The 23,336-nt window shown below is 36.9% G+C and overlaps 1 protein-coding gene across 7 annotated transcripts in view; it reads right to left on the minus strand.

Moving 5' to 3' along the window:
- DYM (dymeclin) overlaps positions 1–23,336 on the minus strand; it is a 309,224-nt gene that overhangs the window by 209,091 nt on the left and 76,797 nt on the right. For all 7 annotated transcript variants that reach the window (XM_031441938.2, XM_031441942.2, XM_031441940.2 and 4 more), the window contains 2 exons: positions 20,665–20,790; positions 19,154–19,296 (listed from right to left, as the gene is read on the minus strand). In XM_031441938.2, coding sequence (XP_031297798.1) covers positions 19,154–19,296; positions 20,665–20,790 — 269 coding nt within the window. The remainder of the gene's footprint in view (positions 1–19,153; positions 19,297–20,664; positions 20,791–23,336) is intronic.

Raw genomic sequence — 23,336 nt, forward strand, 5'->3', positions numbered from 1 at the left:
AAACATAGGCATTTACTGTGCTTTAGAACACTGGTTAGATGTTTTGGGTTATTATATACAATTTAAAAATTTTTAAATGGTAAATAGGTTCCAGATCGGTATTTTTAGCAGAATGTCTGATTTCCATGAATAGATTACTGATATTAAGTGGTAGACGTTTGCACTGTGCAACTGTTTTGGAGAGCCAGTAGTTAGGGTTTGACTACAAAGGAACATGAGGGGACTTTTTAAGGTGATGGAAATGTTCAAAATCTTGGTTACATTGGTTTTTACACGACATAATTGTACATACTTGTTAAAACCAATAGAAAGTTAAAAAAAAAACAAACAAGGTAAATTTTACTGTATATAAATTATATCTCAATAAACATGACTTTATCCTTTCCCTCTCCAAAAACATGTTGGCGTGGATGTGGAGCAGGTGGAACTCTCATATACTCCACACTGAGAGTATAAATTGGTGAAAATCATTTGGAAAATGTTTAATTTTAACCACTATAATTGAATGACGCACAACTAGGCCCTGGCAATTCCCCTAATTACTATATTACTATACCCAACAAAATGCTTACATATGGACAAAGACATGTACAAAAATGTACACAGCAGCACTATTTTAACAGCCAAAAGTTGGAAATAATCAAATACACATTGCAGTATAAAGGATAAATAAAGTGTGGCCTAGTTTTAAGATGGAATAATATATAATAATAAAAATGAGCAACCTATGCTTCATGCAAAAATATGAGTGAATTTTACAAATAAAAGAAGGAAAACACAAAAGAATACTTAGCATATGATTCCATCTATATAAATTTCAAAACTGGTTTAGAGTGCTGTCATCTGTAGTCAGAACAGTGGTTTCCTCTGCAGTTGGGAGAGGAGAGTAATTAGGAGAGTGTGAGAGAGGTTTCTGGGGTGCTGGAGTTACTGGATCTGACTCGTAATTACATGTATGTTCATTCACTTTATGATAATGAACTGAGCTCCACACTAATTGTATACTTCTCTGTCTGTTTTAAATTACAAGGTTTACCACTAAGAAAAAACAGTATGCATCCCTTTTTGTAAGATGAGGGTAAGTATATACTATGGTACTCAGAGTGGTTATCTCTGATTACCGGAACTAAAGGTGATCTGTTGTTCTCATTAGAATGCTTTGATTTCTAAAATGATAATGTAAGAGAAACCATAAAATTTGAAAAAAGTTTACATAATATCTTTAGAACAATATTTCTTAAAAGAAATATATTAAAATATCAGTCTATTAAGGAAAATATACCCTAGTTGATATTATATCTTTATTAAAAGGCACAGTCCTCAAGCACCTCTCTATGTAACCAAACTATATGTTAAGAAAACATTTTTTAGCAATTATTTTTTCCATTTTAAAATGAATATAAAACAGCAACAAACACAATCTTGAATCACAGCCAGTCGTACTATAGTGCTAGAAAAGGGGAAGGGTGGGAAGGTCACTAATATTTTCACTTTTTTACATGTGTTTACATTTAAAGCACTCAAGATATCTGGTGACTGCTAGTTCCTAAAACAGCTCTGCGTCAAATTCAATTTTCATAACATAAAACAACATGATATTACTACCCCCAGCCTGTCTCCCAAAAGGAATGCTTTGACCATCTCAAAAAAGAAAAAAACACACCATAAAAGAACTGAAGAAAATGTTTTAAAAACTCATAGCACAGTAAAACATTTTATCCACCTTTGTAGTTTGAAATCTGTCAGAATCTCTGATTTATAATCCAGCATAATATAAGCCATATGAAACTTTTAAAATTCTTATTCCTTTAATTTAAGGATAAAAAATAGAACTATTAAGGAAAAACTGAAAAAAAAATCCACTGAAGTAATTCAATATTTATGAAGATGGCACCTGTTTTCAAAAAGGAAAAGCAATGAAAAGTAACAGAATTAATTTGTCTATGTAAAACTCTAGAATCACACATTCCTAAAATAAACATTTGTGAGAACCTAAGATAAGCCAGGTACTACATTAAAGTGAAAAGTATAAAGGGAAACAAAATGACTAAGAGACCTAGTATCCTCTGAAATAAATCCAATCTCATACCCACATGAAAAGGCATTAGATAAGTTAACTGCAATCCATGCAATAAGAAAGGGGTACTGTCCCTTTGTACTCAGAGGACAGACGGCCCTTTCCTTGAACAAGCCCATAACTGGCTCCCCAAAAACTTCATTCCATCTGTCCCAAGGTTGACTCCTAAAGCAGTGTTTCCAAAAATGTGCACGGACCACTGATGAAGTGAGAGATAGTTAAGCATGGCACTTCTTAAAAATCTTCAAGAGTTACGTATACTAGAAGTAGATGTAACTAGGATGTCAATCTCACGATTTTCAAGGACTTTACCATGTAATATAAGGATACAGTAAATAAAATGCTTACATTTTTGAAAAAAGTGAAGTAAGTAAACTGGAATTCAAGCTGTACTCAGATAAGACAAAAGTCATGGTGCTTGCACAGATGTGGGCAAAGTTGGGGAAATATTCCTACAGGAAAACAAGACAAGTCCTCACATCACAGCTCTGAGCATCTGGCAGTGTACACATCCACAGGAATGCCCCTCTTCAAATCAAAAAAGCCCTGTTCCCACAACATTTTCCCATGATATGTGGTCTCTAACCCCACAACACCCTGGCCACCCTTCCATCTGCTGGCAATGAGGTATCCTCAACAAAACATAAAATTTAGGTACGTATGTTAATGACAGAAGAGAAATGTAAGTACCTTTCAACAAGCTTTAACCAAATACAACCATTCACTCCTCCTTCAGCTGAGGAAATTCAAAATTGCAGTATGTCACCCCTGTGAAAATTACAGGGCCTTGTTAGGTCTAGAATTTTTCTGGTTACTACAAACCTCTTCTGCCTCCTACACGTGGCTGTATGACTGCATACCCCTGCCTTGCATGACTGTCTTCCCTGCTAGACCGGATTTCTTGAGATGAGGGTCTTCCCTTCTTCACCACAGTTTGATTCTTTTGTACCTCGATGATGTAATTTTTGTATTACACTAAATAGGAAAATGAGTAATTTTTCATTCTGCATTTCTGCAGACTGAATATTTTTACTTTTTATGTAAAAATATTCATATGAAATTGTTTACTTTCTCCAAATAAAAATCAGGATTAAAGACTGAATTCCGAAAGAGATTTTGTCAAAAACTTCCTACATTAACACTACTCAAAAACATAAATACTCAAAAACATAAATAATAAATGTATTAACTTAAACAATATCAAACCAAAAAGAATCAATTTGGAATCTACAAATAAGTTTTGAATAGTAAATCTTAGACTGAGTGCCTCCATTAGCATTCAACTTCCACTTGTGTAAGAGTAAATATAAAGCAAATGACTGTATAAAGTATGTAGCACAGATTTATACCCATGTTCAGTAATAGTCGTTTTTTCCCTATAGGTCTCCAGCTGTTACTTTTCTGGGAATTAAAAGCTGAGAATCTGTGAGTAACTACTCTTTCGTCGAAAGTGACATTCAAGGAAAGATGGGAATTATTTCTTCCAAAACTCTGACCATTTTAGTTTTAAAATGAATTTTTGAATGCCTTAAAGGCAGCGATAGCAACACCATCTACCATTAAGGACACAAAGAGTAAGGGGCTCAGGGGGCACTAGGAAACTAGAATCTAAGAAATGAGAGGACATCCGAAAATATTTGGAAAAGAGGATTCCAAATTAGTGAGCCCAGAAAGTTCCCAAGACATAAATGAACAGCAAATGAAAGTTTTGGGTACTAAATATGGGATATGCACACAAGAATGAACACTGTAGATCAAATGGTTGGAAAGTACTCATGAGATTGAAGAACTATTCCCAGAACATCCAATACAACCCAACAAGCAGTTAACAGACACACACTAATATTAGTAGTCTCCAAAGTGGGGGAAGAAAGAAACCATTAGAACTTTGTGTTTCATCTAAGAAATATGAAGACACTAAGCCTTAGCAGTATGCATTATCCAGACTGGCACTGGTGCCCACACTCAGGCCACCTGCTGGGAAGTCACGTGCCATGCCAGGTACCCTGAACGAAGAGTGTGGGTCCTGCCCGCAACACGGTGACAGAGGCACTGGCTCCTTCCTTCTTTTGCAGCATAATAAGACAGACAGTGGTTTCGTGTGCTTAACTGTATTATCTAGGCTTAACTAAACTGAGTCTCATAAAAATCTACTTTAAAAATAATGGAACCACAAAACTGTTTTAAACTTTCTGGAAAAGAAATCACAGATAGAAAAAAAAATCTGTATTAAAGATTCAAGTACAAGCAAACAGTAGAACCAACCCCTCTAATCTCTATGTCAACTCAGTCATTTTTGTGAGCTCAAAACAAAGACAATGTTCATCAGATCTCTGAAGAAAACTGCCTTCATCCATTACCAACACTCTCTGAAGGGCAGATTTATAGGCACCATTATTAACAATGAACATGGCTATAAATATACACTGTTCCTTGAGACATTAAATAATGATGCCTGAAGCCATTGTGATTAGCAATTGAGTTTAAAAGCTCATCCAGATAACTATAAATAATAATTTTTGTAATATCAAGAATTTTCCTGTATTGGTAATAAACTCAATTGTAAATACTCAAGAATTTTCAATTAATCTTATCTTTTGGAAAATGTCGATTTGAAGATAACTCATAACATACATATTAGCATAACAATGCATTATATAATTTAGAAATCAATTCCCTTAAATCAGGGGGCTTCTTTAAAAGGTTATTTTGATGGAATGTAGAATCAATAAAGTGTGAAGACTACAATATTCAAGGGACTGTTGAAGGGAGAGGCAGTGAAAGAAAAGAGAAGAAAAAGAGCAGCTTCTGCCATTTAACAGTGATCTATACAAATTACCACATTTAAATCTCACCAATTCACACATAAAGAAATTAAACTCAGAGAGGCTAGGTTCCTCACTCACATAAGAGCTAAGCAGATTTGCACCCACGTGCCCTGAATCTAAAACAGATGCTCTCACCCACTACCCAGACTGCCTCTTGGGCTCCAAAACAATAAAGGAGGACCATGGCCTCAGCGAGGTGGCATGCCAAGTTTAAAACTTACCACAGATCAGGTCTTCGGCACCTGAGATGCAACAGGCCTAAATTCAACCTATGTGCCATAAGGAATAGTACTGTATTCTGTGGTTTACAATAGTCTGGCCCAGAATTATCTTGCCAGACAGACTTCTCTCCCACTTTCCAACCTCATCCATAGAACCCTACATGCTTCTGGTTTTTTTCTTTTTGTTTGGATTGCTCTTTTGGCTCTACTACCTTCTGTTCATCTTGGTACTGTATCTGCCTTTCTTTATTTCCCCCTAAGGAACCATCCCTCCTAGGCATTTTGCCCCTTTCTTACAGTGAATAAACATTTACTAAATTGTCTCTTTGGCAGGCGTGCTGAGGTTCTTCAATGAATAAAGTGTTTTCAATATATTCAAGGTGCTCATAATTCTCAGAAGGGAGACAGGCAGGAATGTCTTTATAATACAACGTCCTGAGACTTCTACAGAGTCCTGTGGGGAAGAGAGAGGACTAGCTTTGCTAGGGCACTCCAGGAGAGCTTCCCAAAGAAGGCCGCCTGTCACCTGGGCTGTGAGGGCGAGTGACAGATCTATAGGAGGAGAGGAGGAAGGCATTTCAGTGCATGAATGGTATCAGACAAAGCGTGGGTGTACCAGGAGCTCCAGCTGGAGGCGCTGAGTGAGGGAAGGCTAGGAAGAGAGGGCAGTGTGTGAGTGTGAGGGCTCGGCCTGCAAGATGGTGCTTCTCAAGGCCGCTCCACTGCCCATTCTGAAGGACCACAGACAGACCAAGAATTCAAGTCCTTTCTGATGATTTTACAAATAAGTAACATACAATCATATACGGTTTATTTTCAGTTCTACCTATGATTAACACTTACCTATTAACTCACTAAATCAGTGATGGGATATTGTATTTTCATTAACTCAGAAAAAAAACAATTACTAGACTTTAGAGGAGATCCTAATAACTAAGTCTCCTATCAAAAAGTCCAGCTGCTGTGCAATGTATGTTTGTGCTGCAAAGCTCCCCGTGAAAACATACGTGCGCATGCAGACACGTGTCACAGGGGTCTGAAACTCCTGCTATTTGGGAAAAGGATGCTCTCTCATTAAAGCAGTACCCATTTTGTTTTGAATTAGTCATGGTATTCAACTGATGCATTTCAAGCTATTTAAGTTATAAATTTCTGTTAAATTAGCTTCAGAATGATCGACTAAGATGACTGTGGGTTCTCTAGTTAACCCTACACAATACAGCGATGCATAACTGTTGAGACCACACTACTCAGGGCCCTTCCCCTACCAGGATACATCCAAACAGCAGGATATAAGGGAAGTTCACAGAGCTCTGAATCTTTCAGGATACTTCCTCTTCAGGCCATGAGGCCAAAAGCCTCACCATAACAAACTGTCAAAAGCTGTAATTAGAAATTATTACCTGCCTTCCCCTAAAGGGTCATCAGGGCTAATTATAACTATGCCTTATATCCCTGTTTACCTTGATTAGCAAAGAGACCTAAAGCTGCATCATACCCTGGCCCAAGGCCATGGGGCTCAGTACATCCTCTAAACTAACACAGTCCCCTAAAGCACTCCCCATCCCAACCGTTCTACTGTGCCCTCTGGAACTCAAGTGTTTCATCAGAAAAAAAAATCACCAATATTTTCAAGCTCAACTTCTTTGCTCCTGATCTAACATAAAACCTGGATGTCTCCTGAGGACAGTTCTTCCTTGGAAGCCTTTTTAAGTGGTGACTTTCTTGTTCTCTCTCCACAACCCATGGACCACAGAGAAGCACTACAGCTCCCAAACCACTTGTCCTGACATCCCAGCTCCCCTGACACACCCCATCAGACTGCACTGCACTATGTTCTTGCTGCAGTCATCTGCGGACATCATGTCACTCCTGCTCGCTTGCTAATAATTTGAGCACCTGGTTCACTCACTGTCTTTCGCTCTACAGTACTCCAGTCCTCATTTTTAAAATATCAACATACTCATAGTTAGGCCATCCAAAAATACGGTCTTTATCTGCTTGTTCACGTCCTCTAACTTACCTCAACTACCCATTCCCACGGTCACACCCTCGTTACACATTCTCTTTACTAGCAACTGCACTATTTTGAGTTCATACATTCCACTCTCTGAATACCACCTCTCAGCTTTCCAGGCCATTGCTTATAGTACCCAACTCAATTTTTGAGCTAGCTGGCTCTCTCTACCACTTTTTCATTGTCCGTCACCTCCCCTGAGTCCTCACTTCCCTCTTAACCCAGCTAGGATTCAGTGGATCAGCACGAGGATCACTCCCTTTTACTCTCCTTCTCAACTCCCTCACTCCCCTCCGTTCTTCCACCATGCCTGCCAATCAAAACGCCAGCCTTGATTAAATCCAATTCTCCACCTACTCCATGATCCAGAGCAGCTATGCATAACTGAAGAACAACATACAACCATTCCAATTGCTATAAAGTTCATTCCCATATATTTCAAGTGGGCCCTCAGCTCCACCCAGCAATCTTACTATGTTTCTCTAGTCCCCTAAGGCAATTAACTCTCCTACAGTTCTCTCTCTTTCAACTTCCAACACCAATCCCCAATCTTCATGCTTAGCTGACTCTCAAAACAGTCTGTCAGGAACTACCTTGTCTTTCCACTGTAAAATCCACAAACCCATCAGCATCAAATGCGCATATTCCGCTTCTATTCCTGTTATAAAGAAGTGAAATATGTCTTCTCCTACCTTTGGGAATAGCAATTTCTCCATCTCTAACAGAACAGAAGTTCTATGAGTGCAGGCATTTAATAATATTTAAAGAACTGAAATGAGTCATTCCTATCACAGTGTATAAACATGCTGTGCCATTTCTCAGCCAAAAGCACAAAAAAATAAACCTGTTCTAGAACCCATGTCCCCTTCTAGTTGCTGCCTTATTTTTCTGCCTATACTCTGACTCCTACTATTCTCCCCACAACCCATGCTAATTAGCTTCCAAAACACCATTCCACCTAAATGATCCTTGACAAAGTAACCAACATCTTACGAGATTCCAGCAGTCAATTTTAAGGTCTCTCCTTAATCAAAAGTTCTCTTAAATCTGCACAAGGCTGTACACTTAAGATTTTGTACTTTACTGAACCTATGTTATAACTCAAGCATTAGAAAACTTCAGTGAAAGGATTTCATAGATCAGATACAATTGGAAAGAGAACTAGTGAACTGGAAGATAAAATGTGAAGAAATTACTTGGCATTCAGAGAGATAAATGGAATTCTGAGAAAGAGAGGCAAAGACTATGAAGACAACAGAAATCTCAGAAGTAAAAAGAACAGCAGAGACGTAACACGACAAGACAAAACTGTCGATCACAAAAGCTACCAGAAAGAAGAGATTTAATGATCTCCAGCATCACCCACAAGGTCACAAAACTAGCAGGCTTAAATCCAGGTTTCAGGCTTTTTACAATATATCACACCACTCAGGGAAGGGAGAAAGAAAAATCCAGTTAGCTAAGAAACTCCATTAGGCTCAAATCCTCATACACATACTGTTTCTCCAACAGGTATGTAGGAACTCCCGTAGATAACCCTTCGTGTGCCAGGACTAAGCAAGGTCAGAAGACAAACATGACACTTTTTCCTGAATCATTAATTTTACACAAAGATTTCAAGGAAGTTAATTATGTCATTGGACTGTCATGTCATTCCGTCTCAGTAAAACAAACGTGGCTATGATTACTGAAGCAGAACTTAAAATGTGCATTAATTTATAAGATAAAATATGAAGGCCGAGAGTGTGCCACATGGCTTCTGACAAACTCCTAGATCTTTAAGGTTATGCGCTCATGTGCCTCATCTGTGACAGCCTGGCTTAAAAAGCACTGGTAGCGGCTCTAATGGCTTCTCAGTAATGTGTGAATTATTATGATTGGCAGAATTCAAGATCTGTTTAACAACAACAAGAAGGGTTATTTGTGTAATTCACCATTTTTGTTGTTTCTTTTATTCTGAACTTAAATGTTGTATTCTGTAAAGAGTATAACAAAAATGCTGGAGGACTGAGGACAAAAACTGATAGGCAGAGAGGGAGCACAGGTTCTATCTCATCCCACTGCCTTCTGGTCTCTGTGAGATTCTCGTGGAAACTCCTACAAATAACCTGGCCTAGAAAGCTGCTTTATTATACTACTGCCTCATCTCCATCCACTATACATTAACACCCAAGTGTAAGTCAGAACTAGGGTCAGTTACAAATAACAGATCAGTAATTATGGCTTCAACAGAAGGCCAAAAGTCGGTGTAGCAGAGCTGCTCACGCTGCTCCGCGCTGTTCAAGAGCCAGGCTCCTTTCCTCGTGTTGCTCCACCGTGAATGGTCTCCATTCGTAAATTTACTCATGACCCACTACGGTTGACCCAGCTCCAGGCATCACATTTTTCATTCAAGTCAGTAGATGAGGACATGCACTTTCTTTAAGAATTCCACTTGCAAGTTTGGCCATACCATTCCTGTTTACATTCCCCTAGCCAAAATAGAAATCATACGTGGTGGCAAAGAGGACTGAGAAATAGGATCTATCCTTGGCATCCGCGTAATCAATTAAAATGGGGGAGGAGACAAACCAGCAGTCATGACCATGCCACATTTGAATAAATCCTTTGCAATGTTCCCCCAAATATGCCTGTTCTACCTGAGGTGATGGAACAGCTAATTTGCCTGACATGTCCTGTCTTCTGAGCCCTTTCTTTACCTTCACTCAGTGAAACAATTGTGCCCAGAGAAACCAGTGAGCTTTAATGAACAACATGAGAATTGGTAGAAGTATTGGCACTCTTTCCATGACATCTTCCCTTCGAATATGAGCAACGGGATACCTCGAAACATGCTACTAATCATACAGCCAAAAGAAGGAGGGAAGAGATTTTAGCTGCTTTACGGCAAGAATTTGCCTGCTCTCCTGATATGACCAAGTCAGGAACTGAAACTAATAAAAGTAACAGCTAGGATTTAAATTGTACCTTTATTTATTAGTATTCAAATTTTTCAAGTATATAGCAATATACCATTTTATTTTCATAATCTTAATGACAAGATCAAATTTGATATTATTTGCACATTTTAAGTGCCTCTTACTTTAATATTTAATTTGCTGTAAGTATAAATATATACATACACATAGGGACAAGGACTGAAAAAGAATGAAAAACTGGAAACAGTTGCTTTGTTACAGTGACAGAATTATAGCTAATCTTATTTCTTTTAATTTTCATAACTTCTAGTGCCCCTAGCAACAATGTTTAAGACTTTATAAACTCACACATACACATATCTTACATATATACAGCATGGAGGAAGAGACCCACACATGATTTTGAAGCTGTGTGACTTTATGAAATTACATAGCCTCTATAAAATAAGGATCACAGGACTAGCCATTTAATGCCTTTCTGCTCTCATTTCCATACCCCTCCCACCTCCGATTTGAGAAACCTCCAAACTCTATTTTCCAAATTTCTTTGCCTGCTGGCTTCTGGTTAAGACAGATACACTGACTGCTTGAAAAACCGAAAGACATGATTTTTTTAATTTCTCAAAATAAACATGTTTCAAATAATCAGCTCAATTATCATTTAATTCTGCCAGAATTTTAAACATGCAGATAAAATTTAAAAACATATGGATATATCATATCATTTTGTTGTACCAAAAGGTCCATAAAATCACTGATAATGTGAAAACATCTCTCAGTAATCATGTAATAAGAACCCTACATGTGAATGCTTTGTTACTGAAGAAATCCAGACTACGGGAGAGAAAACTTGAATCAAGTTTTATTTTAAAAATACGATGAAAGTATTAAGAAACAAAATACCCTAATTTGCTAAAAAATATATATACATATTTGTACTTTTCAAAATAAAAAAACGTATGAAACTTGGGACGGAGGAAAGGGGTGTAATGTGAGAACTCTCTGTATTTTCTGCTCATTTTTCTATAAATCCAAACTGCTCAAAAAAAGGTCTATTAATTTTTCTTAAATGAAAAGGCATTATTAAAAGTATAAATTCACAACCATAGAGAATAGGGCCATACGTGGAGGAAAGATTTTAACAAATTTCTGGTAAAAAGTTAAGAGTGAACACAGTGGAAGAAGACACAGACTTAAATTCTCACAGGCGGAGCTGTAATAAAGGGAGAGAGCCCATTTGCACAGCAGACTAGGGTCTAGAATTAAGAGAAGCTATATGGATCGGGCCACCCAGCATAGGTCCCACCCTCTCTACATTCTGCAGTATTTCTAGTCCTCCAGTTGACTCTGCTCCAAGCCTACACCTATGACTTCAGACCCTTACTCCAAGGTTCCCAAACTCATGACTACGAAGTCTCTCCTGTAGCCATCACTGCTTCCAGCACTGGCAACCCTGAGATGGAAGCAGTTGTTCATGTCAGGGCCACAAAGAGCAGCAAACTAATGCCAAGAAATGCAGTGGCTAGAAAGCCAAGAGCAAAGAAGACAGAGAAGAATGATGGGGGGCTGGGGGGGGAACGACAACATACAAGAATAGGAAACTGAAAGCAAACTGGGACAGTCTAGAAACGATCTTTAAAAATAAACAAAGAGATAAATCCACAGATTGTTATTTTACTCACAAAGCATCATCTCTTGAGCCATAAAGATGTGTAAGTAGGCAAAACTAGTCTTACTTTTAGAAATATTCCTGGAAAGCTTTATACTTCAGAATAATTTCTATTGAAAAGACCTCCTCTCTTAAAGCTACTATCTGTTAATCTGTGTACACTTTCTAAAACAAACAAACTGGAGGCTGGGAATTGACCAACTTCAAAAAGGCACAGGAAGTATTATTAGAAAGAGTTTTGAAAAGACAAATTTAAAACTTTTCAATATATACCCTCAATCCATAGCATCAGGAGCCACAGAAAATATAATACCTGTCAGAGCATGAAAATATGTGATTCAGCAACTTATGACATTTTTAATTGCAAAATTAGCTCAACTTGGCTTGCTTCTACACCACTCAGATGGCCTGAAAAATGGTACTGATAGCTACTAGCAAGGCTTTCAATTTGATGAAGATATGGTTAAGGATGCTAAGGAGGTTCCTGGTGGACCTGTGTTTATCCTCTCTTTGTATAATCCAGAAAAGAGGGGTAGGCTGTCTTAATTTTCTAAGCAGCTAGGTTATGGGAACATAAAACACATAAAATAAAAATATGTAAGGTGTTTGGAAAACTAGAGAAATCGACACAGGTGAAAGGGGGGAAAGACAGGCAAATGGTAACTAGTATTTGTCTTTAGCATCTACCATATTCTAGATACTTAATTCACGACTCGCTGTACGTTATTTACATGTAACAAAAGCCCATAGATAAAGATATTCTAACTTCTATATTCGAAACAAGAAAATTAGGATCCAACGAAGTAACTTAATTGAAAGGAACAAAACTAGTAGGAGACAGGGCCCAGTTTCCAGCTCAGAAAGCTATATTCTCTTCCAATCCACTATCCCGCTGGTAAGGCTGGCTAGCTGCTGCTCTCCCCTCTCCCTTTCTTTGGCCTCGTCTCTGTCAAGTGTGGGACCCCTCTGGCCTTGCAGAAGTGACTGGAGGCTGCTAGGCAGCACAATGAATGGTACCTCCCTCTCTCTCTACCATTCAAACTGGATTAAATGGGCCTTCAAGAACCATGGTCTGGCGAAGTACAAGAGGAGAAAAATGAAGAGACATTTATCATAATCCTGCAGGGAATCATTATTCCATTTTTACAGATGGGAAAAGGCTTGGAGAGGATACAAAGCTTTCACAAGGTTACAGAGCTAAGTCAGCTTGCAGTAAGGGTTTGAGTCCAGGTCTGGCCAGACCCCACATCCTTCAGAATCTTACCTAGCAATTATGAAAGGATTAGGCGTTAAGAGGGAGCTTCTTAATGGACAAACTGAAACTACAACACTGATTCATCCTCATAGTGATTCTATTTTTTCCCCAACATTTTATTATGAAAACTGTCAAACATTCAGAAAAGCTGAAAGAATTACATAGTGAATACCCATACACTCACCACCTAGATTTTACATTAACATTTTGCTCTATTTGTGATTAAAACCCCTATCCATCTATGCATCCCTATATTCATCCAGCAGTGTAGCTTATTTTATTAATGCATTTCAAAATAAGTCGCAGAGACATTTTAAGAGGGAAGTCTTTGAATACCTCCGAACACTAAACTTTAAATTATGTATTCATGTAAAAGGTGGTCTCAAAACTACACAACTATAATTTATGAGACTTTTTACTACCATTCACAGATTCTGTCAGCAAGTAACCTTGAATAAATCTAATCTTTATATTTACCCCAAACATTCATGCTGAAATTAATGTAAATTTTAAAACCATGAAAGAATTTAAGTTTTAAAACAGTCATTTTAATTGCTTCCTTTTTCAAATAAAATTTACATTCTCAAAACTCGGAATTTCATAACCTTAGTATTCTTGTTTTTAAAATATCTTTAATATTTTAAATTCCACAATAAAATAAATTACATTACAGAAGTCTCAAAAACAGATTAAGGGGGGAGGATGCAGCTCAGTGGTAGAGCACGTGCTTAGCATGCATGGAGTCCTTGGGTTCAATCCCCAGCACCTCTATTAAAATAAAAATAAATTTTAAAAAAAAACCTAATTACTTCCCCACAAAAAAAAATTTTTTTTAATTAAAAAACAAACCAGATTAAATCACTGATACCAAATAAACAAGACTCATAGCAAGCCTTAGAAAAGTACTGCTAGGATTTCATCTGAAATTGATTCCTTTATTCTACTTTCTTCCTGGTGAATATGAATGAATTTACTCCCCAACTATTTGTGGCACAGAGAGGCCTCAATCTTCCCTTCAAATCTGTTAAGAAGAGATTGAGACTAGGGGGCTGGCATACTGACTTTCAAAGTCATTTCTGGAAACTTGTTTAGAACTGTTGTCAGCAAACTGCAAGGATAAAATATAACAAATCAATATTGTATTTCAGACTATATTACTTCCAGTGAGTATCAATTAAAAAACACTTTTTTGAAAGTCTATAATCTGAAATAATACTTTTTTCAAAGACCACTTAAAAGTGAAATTACTTCTATTACAATTCTACAACTAAATATGGTCATTTTGTGTTGTAGACAGTAATATAAATGCTCACTGTCCCTGCAAGGAACCACCTACAAGGACACAGTAAACTGAAATTAATTCTATTTTACAAGCCATAAGACGAGTTCAGTCCCGAAAAAAAAGAAGGAAAAAAAGTCATTCTTTCACGTGGTTTACAATATCTACCAAATCATTCCAAATAAAAATGAATTAAGAATGTAATTTCTGTTTAAAAAACTTTCTTTTTTTAAAGGTTCAAAACTTTTTAATTAGAAATCTTTTCACAACTATGCCTGTTTCTGAGTGCCACATACTTTTTCTCTTACTGTAGTTTTTCTTTCTCTCAATGAGTCAGCCCAGAAAAAGCCAAAACTGAAGAGAAAAACAATCGTCACATAAAAAAAATTACAACCACTGCATACAATACCCGTTGTAATGAATTCAGTAACTTTCTCAATAGCAGTTGGGAGAAATGAGTTTTAATCTTCAAATTCTACTTTATTAATTTCTCTATTATAGCATTTGCCTCAGCAAATAATCACTACTTTGGACTTATAATTTGGCTGGGATACCCACCACGGCAAGCAAAGGGGAAAAAAAACATTTTTGATGGCTCATTCAAATGGAAAAGCCATCTATCAGAAGTTATTGTGTAAAACCTCAGTACTTGTGATGGAAAGCACAGTCTGGCAGAACACATTTAATTAGGCTTGGCTCTTTAAAACATTAAATACTCAGTTACAGTCACATTAAAGCTTTGTCTTATAATGAAAAAACACACACAAAATTTCAAGGTCAACGTTTTCTTGCTTCACCCTTTTCTTAGGGGCACTGAGGCAATTTAGAAGCTTGAAAATATATTAAAAGACAAAGTCAAAGAAGTAAGGGTAAAATCAAAAGAAAAACAATAAATGCTACAACTTATTTTTCCTTCTCACAATATAAACTTTCAATATAATTCTTTTAGTGACGGTCTGAAGTCTCTAATAAAAACGTATATACCAAATATCTGATTTTTTTCATAATTTATTTACATTAAAAATCTGAGTTGAGACTGACACATTGTAATTGACTGCACTTCAATAAAAAAAAAATCTGAGTAAACTTATAAATTATTATAAGGTCACTGGCTTTTTTCTATTTTTTTAAAACAAAAGTTATCTCTAAAGTATTAATTACTATGCAATGTTCGTTACTAACAGTGACCATTTCTTGTGTACCTATTAGGTGCCAGGCTCTTTCCTACACTCCTGCTCATTTGATCACCTCAGTAGCCCTACAAAAGGAAGGGATTATCCTCATTTCACCATGAAGACTCTGAATCCCTGAGAGGTTAAACAGCCCAGGAACAACTTGTTAGTAAGTGGCAGGACTGGCATTTGACCTAGGTCTGATACCAACAGCCGGAGTCTGACACTTGTGCCTCCTCCATACTACCAAGCTACCCAAATCTAGAGTCATTCCCTCCAAAAGACAATGTAAGTGGTGGTCTCCAAAATCAGAAAAGAAAATAATCTGTTTCAATCACAGGATTGTTTTTGGAGGCACTCCTTATGCAGTCTGGAATGCTGTTTCTTTTCTTTTTTTAAAAAATATATTAGTGAGGTTGGAATGGGCTGTGAATGATCTACATTGGCCACAATCCTTACCACTACCACTAAACAGGTTGTGGTTTAAAATAAAGGCTGACTGGAATTAAAAGGTGCCTTAACTATCATCATACTAACAAGACCAGTGGCCTCCCAAACTGAGGATTTCAGTGAGGGGAAGTCTAGCACAACCTACGCAATGCCTATTATTGACTGAATGTTTGCGTCCCTCCAGATTTCACACAGTAAGCCCTAACCCCAATGTGATGGTAACAGGAGGTGGGGCCTTTGGAAAGTCATTAGGTTTTGATGAGGTTATGAGTGTGGAGTCCCCATGATGGTATCTGTGCCCTTATGAGCGGAAGAAGAAACACCAGTGAAGAGACACTGGTGAAGAGATACCATGTGAAAACACCATGCAATCATTTGCAAGCTAGTAAGAGAGCCCTGACCAAGAACCAAACATTTTGCATTTTGTTAATAGCAATCAGAGCTGACCATGTGTTACCAGCATACGATCTGCTCGATCACATACCAAATCATACAGGTAAAGGTCTTTGGTCACATGCTTTGTAAAGCATTTCTAACAGCATAAGGCAATGTGCTTACAGATTAAAGTAAGTATTAAGTATTACTGCCTAACTGACTATAACTAAAACCACTGATACTACTGATATATCTGAGTTACACATTTGAAATATTTACTGCAATTCAGGCTCAGTCAGCATCTTTTCTTTACTAAAATCTTTGGCTAAGTTTATAAACCAACTATCAAAAAGAAAATATAACATTATAATAAATTAGCAAGAAATGGTACCATGGTGATTGTTGTCAAGGCAAGTTCATTTAGGAAGCAAGGAGAAATCTCTTGTGGGTGATATCTATTTAACAATCAAATTTTCCTTTCTGACTGTCATTGGCCAAATTCTGCACCACATAAAATGAAAAGCCAGTTGGAGAATGAGCAAAAACATGGCTGGTGTATTCAGTTTAGTCAGTATTTCAAAACATTTTTATGTAAAATTTAAAAGTCTGAGCAAATGAAAAAGATAAAATATTCTCTTAGATTTTTTAATTATCTTACACAAATCTGTTAGAGATTTTCTGATCACTAAATTCATTTACTTTTTTTAAATTTCTTTTTTATTGAGGTATAGTTGATTTACAATGTTGTATTAGTTTCTGATGTACAACATAGTGATTCAGTTATACATATATTCTTTTTCAGATTCTTTTCTACTATAGATTATTACACAATATTGAATATAGTTCCCTGTGCTATACAGTAAGACCCTATTTTTTATCTGTCTTATATACAGTAGTGTATATCTGTTAATCCCAAGCTTGTAATTTATCCCTCCCCCCACCTTTCCCCTTTGGTAACCGTAAGTTTGTTTTCTATGTCTGTGAGCCTCTTTCTGTTTTGTAAATAAGTAAATTTGTATCATTTCTTTAATTCTACATATAAGTGATATGATATGGTATTTGTCTTTCTCTGACTTACTTCATTTAGCATGATAACCTCTAGAATATATATGTATACATATATATAACTGAATCGGTATGCTGTACACTAGAAACTAACACAACATTACAAATTAACTATACTTCAGTTAACTTTTTTAAAAAGCGATATAAAACATCTTATGATTATAGGCACACTGAAAACCGTAATTTTAATGTCTTTAGCTGAATATTAAATTTCTTAATGGAAGGGGAAAAGACCACAGAGTCATTAAAAGTTACATGGAAACAGTCTCAGAGATCATCTATAGCAACCTTGATAGACATTTGATAGACAAAGAAACTGGGAGCTAGGAAAATGAAGGAACTTCTTCCTGATATGCAGAGCAGATCTAAAATTAACAAGTCAAGCTTTTTGGCACCTGGTACTAATGACACCACATACCATAGTAGACTTCTTTATGGTAACACATAACTGCAAGAAAATCAAGAACTACACACAAATCTATGTTTATAAAAACTGCCATTGTTTTGAGGAAAGCAGTTAATGAACCTATACTAATTCCTCTAAAAAAATCTCCAACCATATTGGAGTACTGAAAAATACTCAGCTTTTGAATACTCCCACCAGTTTAATGATTGAAAAAAAGAGAACACTGATGGATTAATCAAGCCTTCCCGTGGGACACATGAGGTCCTTCCTGTGCTGCCTTCAGAGGCCACCCATGAGCAAGCCTTGTGCAGCCTCCTCATTTGAAACACTGAGAGCAGTGGTAGGGGTAACCCAGAGAACAAGCCTCTGCGGGTCCGCTGTTCTTGGCAGCCTGCTCAGCACCAAGGACAAAGCCATGGGCGATTACAAATGTAATTCAACTCACAATATTAAAAGAAATCAAAGGAAGGCAAACTTAGAAAGCCAGGTCCAGAGATCAGTTCCTAAAGTCAACAGAAGTCTTTTAATTCAAAGAGGTTCCCAAGACTCACCATTCCGTAAGTTATCACAGAGCACTCCATCTTCCTATCAAACTGATGTTCCCGCCCAAGCATGGAGAGCACGTCACAGCCTAAGTCGGCTGTGGAACTCAGCTCCTTTTTAAAGCCCTTCAAACAGCTGAAATCTGTCCGATGTAATTAATAAGTAGGACCTACACAGCTGCTTTACCAGGAGCACCCAGGCGGACCTTACAACTGCCGAGGTGTCAGTCTAGTTTGTCTCTCCTTCAGAACAAAGCAGAAGTTCAGCTGATGTAACCTCACGTGCCCAGGTCCTCCACACTAACAAAGGGGAGGGCCAGAGTACCCCTGTGCCTCAACTCTCTTTAGTCTGAACATTGTGGAGCAGAAATGAGGCTTTACTGTATGGTGGGAAAGAACTTCCTTAGTTAATGAAATTTGCTTCCAACTCTGATAAAACTCATGTTTGTGCCACTTCAGAATGAACAAATGAAACTCCATGTGTAATAAAAAAAAAACTACACTTAACTAGTCATGTAAAATCCTAACCAATAAAACCCCTAAAACAGAATGATTTCCTCATGAAACACAAACAGTAAAGTTTCCAAGGGCAGAAATGTATTTATTCTGTACATCTAGAACTCATGCAATATGCATATTCATAAATATTCTTCTTGAAAAATGGTGCCATATAGGTAAACAATCTATTCATTATTTGCATATATTGCCTTGTATAAGTCACTGCACCTAATGGAAAAAATATTTTAAATTAATTTCCATATTTCACATTTAGTCAGCTGCACAGATCCAATCTATAAGTTAGCAGTGGCAGAATTCCTTATGACTAATTGGATAAAACCCATGTACATCAAAGAACTGACAAAGTCAGGCAAGACTCACTTGCTACTCCCGATGCAAGTCCATACAGCAGGCCTCCCCCATCCGACTGCTGAGGGAAAACGTGCGATCCCGGAGGGGGCGGCTTTTCTTGTCTGATAAAGTTGTACAGTAAGGTTTTCACAAGCTTGCTGGTGTACGGAAGACTACACAGTAAGAGAAAAGAAGAAAAGAAGCCCATATTTAGGGAAGTCTTCTGATTTTCTATCATGGTAAATATAACCTATATAATCTATTGACATAAAAGGATTAGCACAATTCAAAGAAATCTAGCACCGTCACACAGCAGTGAAGACCGTGGGCTCGGAGGTCAGACCTGAGGCTTAATTCTGGCTTTTCTCTTACTATGCCATATGTCATTCATAAATCACCTCGACTCCTAAGCTTCACTTATCTTATTTGTAATCTGTGTAACAGGTGAGATATGATAAATTCAGTGTATAATCCAGTACCTGGCAGTTGAAGGGAGGTAGTAACTTGGAATCAGTAGGAAAAAGTAAGAATTTAAAAGTATAAAATTATTTAATTTATGCATGCATACAAAAAACATATCCATATGTACACAGATTTCTTTTTAATGTTAATACTCCTTGCTTTTAAGTAATGGAATGAGAGAAGGAAGAGGAAATAGGTTAAAAGGGACATTTGTCCACAAATTGGTGATAAATCAATTCCTGCAATCTAGAGAAAACATTTAAATAGACCACTGAGCCAAAGCTTAAGTCCTTTTCATCCCTATAAGCAGTGGTTTCCAAATACATATCCCCAAAAGAGCCCTAAAGTATTCTGTGAACGTGCCACAGTATAATCAAGGTGGCAAGAAGGTGCCACAGAGATAACAACCAAGGTAGCAAGAAGGATGTGAAAAAGACAAACCTCCCAAATGAAGTTCTCTGAAGATTATATCAACAGCAGGTGCCTATGTATGTGTGTGTGTGTGCGCACTGAATATTTATCTACTCCCATCCCTACTCACTAGAAGATTGTAAGCTTCTGCTCAGGAGCAAAGCTCCACATCCTAACACACGCCTGGCACATGGTTAGTGCACAGTAAGCATTTGCTGACTAAAGGAAAGTAGGAACAGTCAGTTAAGAGACTGCTGGGGTAATCCAAACACATGGTGATGGGGCACAGGTTACAGTAGTAGCTTCAATGGGATTAGTGAGAAGGGGAAGATACAGATAATTTCAATGAACAAATATGACTAGATGACTGCTTAGACAGAGAATGATGCAGAAGGAAGGAGAAAGATGACTTCAAAGTTTCAGTTCTACAAAGAAAGCACTAGAGAAGGTAATGAAGCTGGGCGATGATAGGGGCAGGGAGGACAGGACAGACCGTTTAGACAGGAAAGCAGATCCTTACATGCTGGGTTTGAAGTTCTGAAAGAACAACCAGAGGAAATGTCTGGTTGAAAACATGGGACAACACTAAAGTAAGAGGACAAGATGAGAAATACAGATTTATACAATACAAAACTAGACAAATTTAAAATAGAAACATAGAAACATACCATCGACCTTGCATCAAATACTTGTGACTGATGCTCTGTCGCAAAACTTCCTTGTGGAAGAGCTGGCAGGAAAGGAAAACCACCATCGTTGACACAGCTTCAACTGATATTTCATATGTAATATCACTGGGAAAATAGGAAACAAATCAGAACAATGATCACTTTGGAAGATTAAGGTATTGCTCTTTTCTAAATAACCCACACATTTAAAAACTCAAATCAAAATATTCAACATGTTTCTAGATTATTAAAAAAATACTAATATGTTTAACATAAAATATTCAACATGTTTCTAGATTATTAAAAAATGCTAATATGTTTAACATAAAAATCAAGTCAAGTAAAAAATACGAAACCCTTTCCTTGTCGTTAGTTCTTGTACTTGGATCAGATATCCCATTACTTTCCTATTTCCCAGTTCCCATCTATTACTGAATGACAAGTCTATTAGTGTATAATAGAAACAGTTCCCAGCAGTGCTGTGCTTTGAGGGTCCACTCTAAAGCCCTTGTGTTCATCTCTGTTCAGTTAATATAGAAACAAATACTCAGATTGCAAAACTGAAGAGAAGCCACAGTGTAAGGAAGAAAACAATGCCTTTTTGAGTTGATAATCACTTTACAATAAGAACAATGGTATACCCTAGATCTTCTATCTCTAAGTGTCTATTTTCTCAAGGCCAACTCTGCCTGTTCAGCACAATGTGAATAATAAACAAATTACTCCTATTTTATTAAGCATGTTTCTTTTATGAAGGACTACCGCTGTCCTCTGAAGATCATTAACCCCTTTTAGAAACAAATCTTAGATCATATAAAACAGAAATGAAATTTCAGTTGAGCAGGGAGTATAAACAGGAACAAAAGCATAAAGAAATCTTCAATTATTGCAAAAATTTAAACACAATTATGGAGAACAGTAACATGTTAGAACAGGAAAGTGGAAATCTCAACAACACAACAAGAAGAGTAACAGCTCCAAAGGAATATCGAAGTATTTTTACACAACTGAAATATTCATGAAAAACGCAAAGAAAAATACTTAGCACCTACTTAAGTGAAGCTCATTAAACAATTAAAGACGACTTGGCTCTAGAGCTGGGTAAGCTTACCAGAGTTTTAAGTTCTAATTCTATCAGATATTTTAAGGAGTTATTGCTGATAGAAATGGCTTTTAAATAAAAGCAAAGTATACAAAACAATAGAGGCCCATGCAAATGATCTTATTATGTAATGAATAAATCTCATTTCTACTCAGAAATCTGGCTTTAAAGTACTGTAGAACAATTCTCTTTCCTGAAATTTCCATAATTATTGTTGTAAATATTAACCATATGAAAGGCAATCCTTTGCATTTGTTTTTATTTCTTGAATTGGATGAAAGACAATACTGATGCGTCATTATTACAATTCATTAGTCTTCATTAGTGATAATCTGAGTGCTCAGAACCCAAAAGATATTGCATCACAATAACCATTTATTCACACAGCCTATTTCTGTCAGGAATTCATACTCTACAGGCAATTGGCTGGGCTTTCCAGCTGGGTCAGAGCTTAAAGCCAAATCCTGAAAGAACAAATATCTTGCCACAGGGTACTGCCTATCTAGATAGGTGACCACTTCCAATACATTTATCAATGTATTCAGTCATCAGTAATTTTTAAAACTGTGATGATTTACAATTGAACATCTTACTCTAGGTCCCAGATCCAGAAAGAAATTGCTTTAGTTTGTTTAAACTAAAAACTATAACTATTAATAAATACTAGGTGTAGCAACCTTAAGGAAAGAGTGTAGACTGAGAACAGAGGGCTGGTCTCTTTCAAAATAAACTGGGTCAAACAACATTACAAATGAGAGAACAGAGTAAAGTGTTAACCCTTGGACCATCCTCTCTCACTGCTATGGAGTGAAGAGTAGAGGCTTGGATGTTGGGAGGCAGGGAAAGCTTAAAGCACATAAGAATATTGACTCAAAATGACATTGGATTTCCTATCAAGCTAAAATTTCATTCCCCCAAATTTTCTTAAATGGAGCTAAGAGGTCCCTCCTGTGTGCTTTCACAAGCCCACACATAAAAACTCTATCTGTTGAGATAGATATTAACTGTGGGATCAAAAGAAAGCACCTCTAAAAACGCAACTTAAGACCTAAAGTATTTGCAGACAAGTCTATGTTCCTTACTAGAACACATGAGTGTCTAGCTAGGGACCCTTTCATTTTTCAGTTGTTGTTTGTATTACCAACTCTAGTTCATAACAGACACTAAATGGATAAACGGATAGAGAGACAGAGGGATCTTTATTGCTCTGATTTTGATTGGAACTAATTGGGACTTCCTGAATAGTGTCATCAGCATAGTGTACAAGGCATACGTAACTTAGAATAATAAAAAGGGAAGATATATGTTGAGGCCATGTAATATATAATCATAAAACAAAAGGAATACTTGTTGCAACAAAAATGTAAAGGGAATTTCATGAAAAAAGGATTCAGGATGCTGTTGACTGATTTACAGGATAACTTCTATTCATTTTACTGCTCAGCATCCATTTATTAGTATTAAAACACAAATAAAGGGTAAAGAGGATGATCTGAATGGAATGACTTAATACTATGATGATAACTCGAAACAAATTAAAGTCAGTACAATCAACAACCAAAATTACCAC

Source organism: Camelus dromedarius, chromosome 28, assembly GCF_036321535.1.
Source record: "Camelus dromedarius isolate mCamDro1 chromosome 28, mCamDro1.pat, whole genome shotgun sequence".
Classification (NCBI taxonomy): Eukaryota; Metazoa; Chordata; class Mammalia; order Artiodactyla; family Camelidae; genus Camelus; species Camelus dromedarius.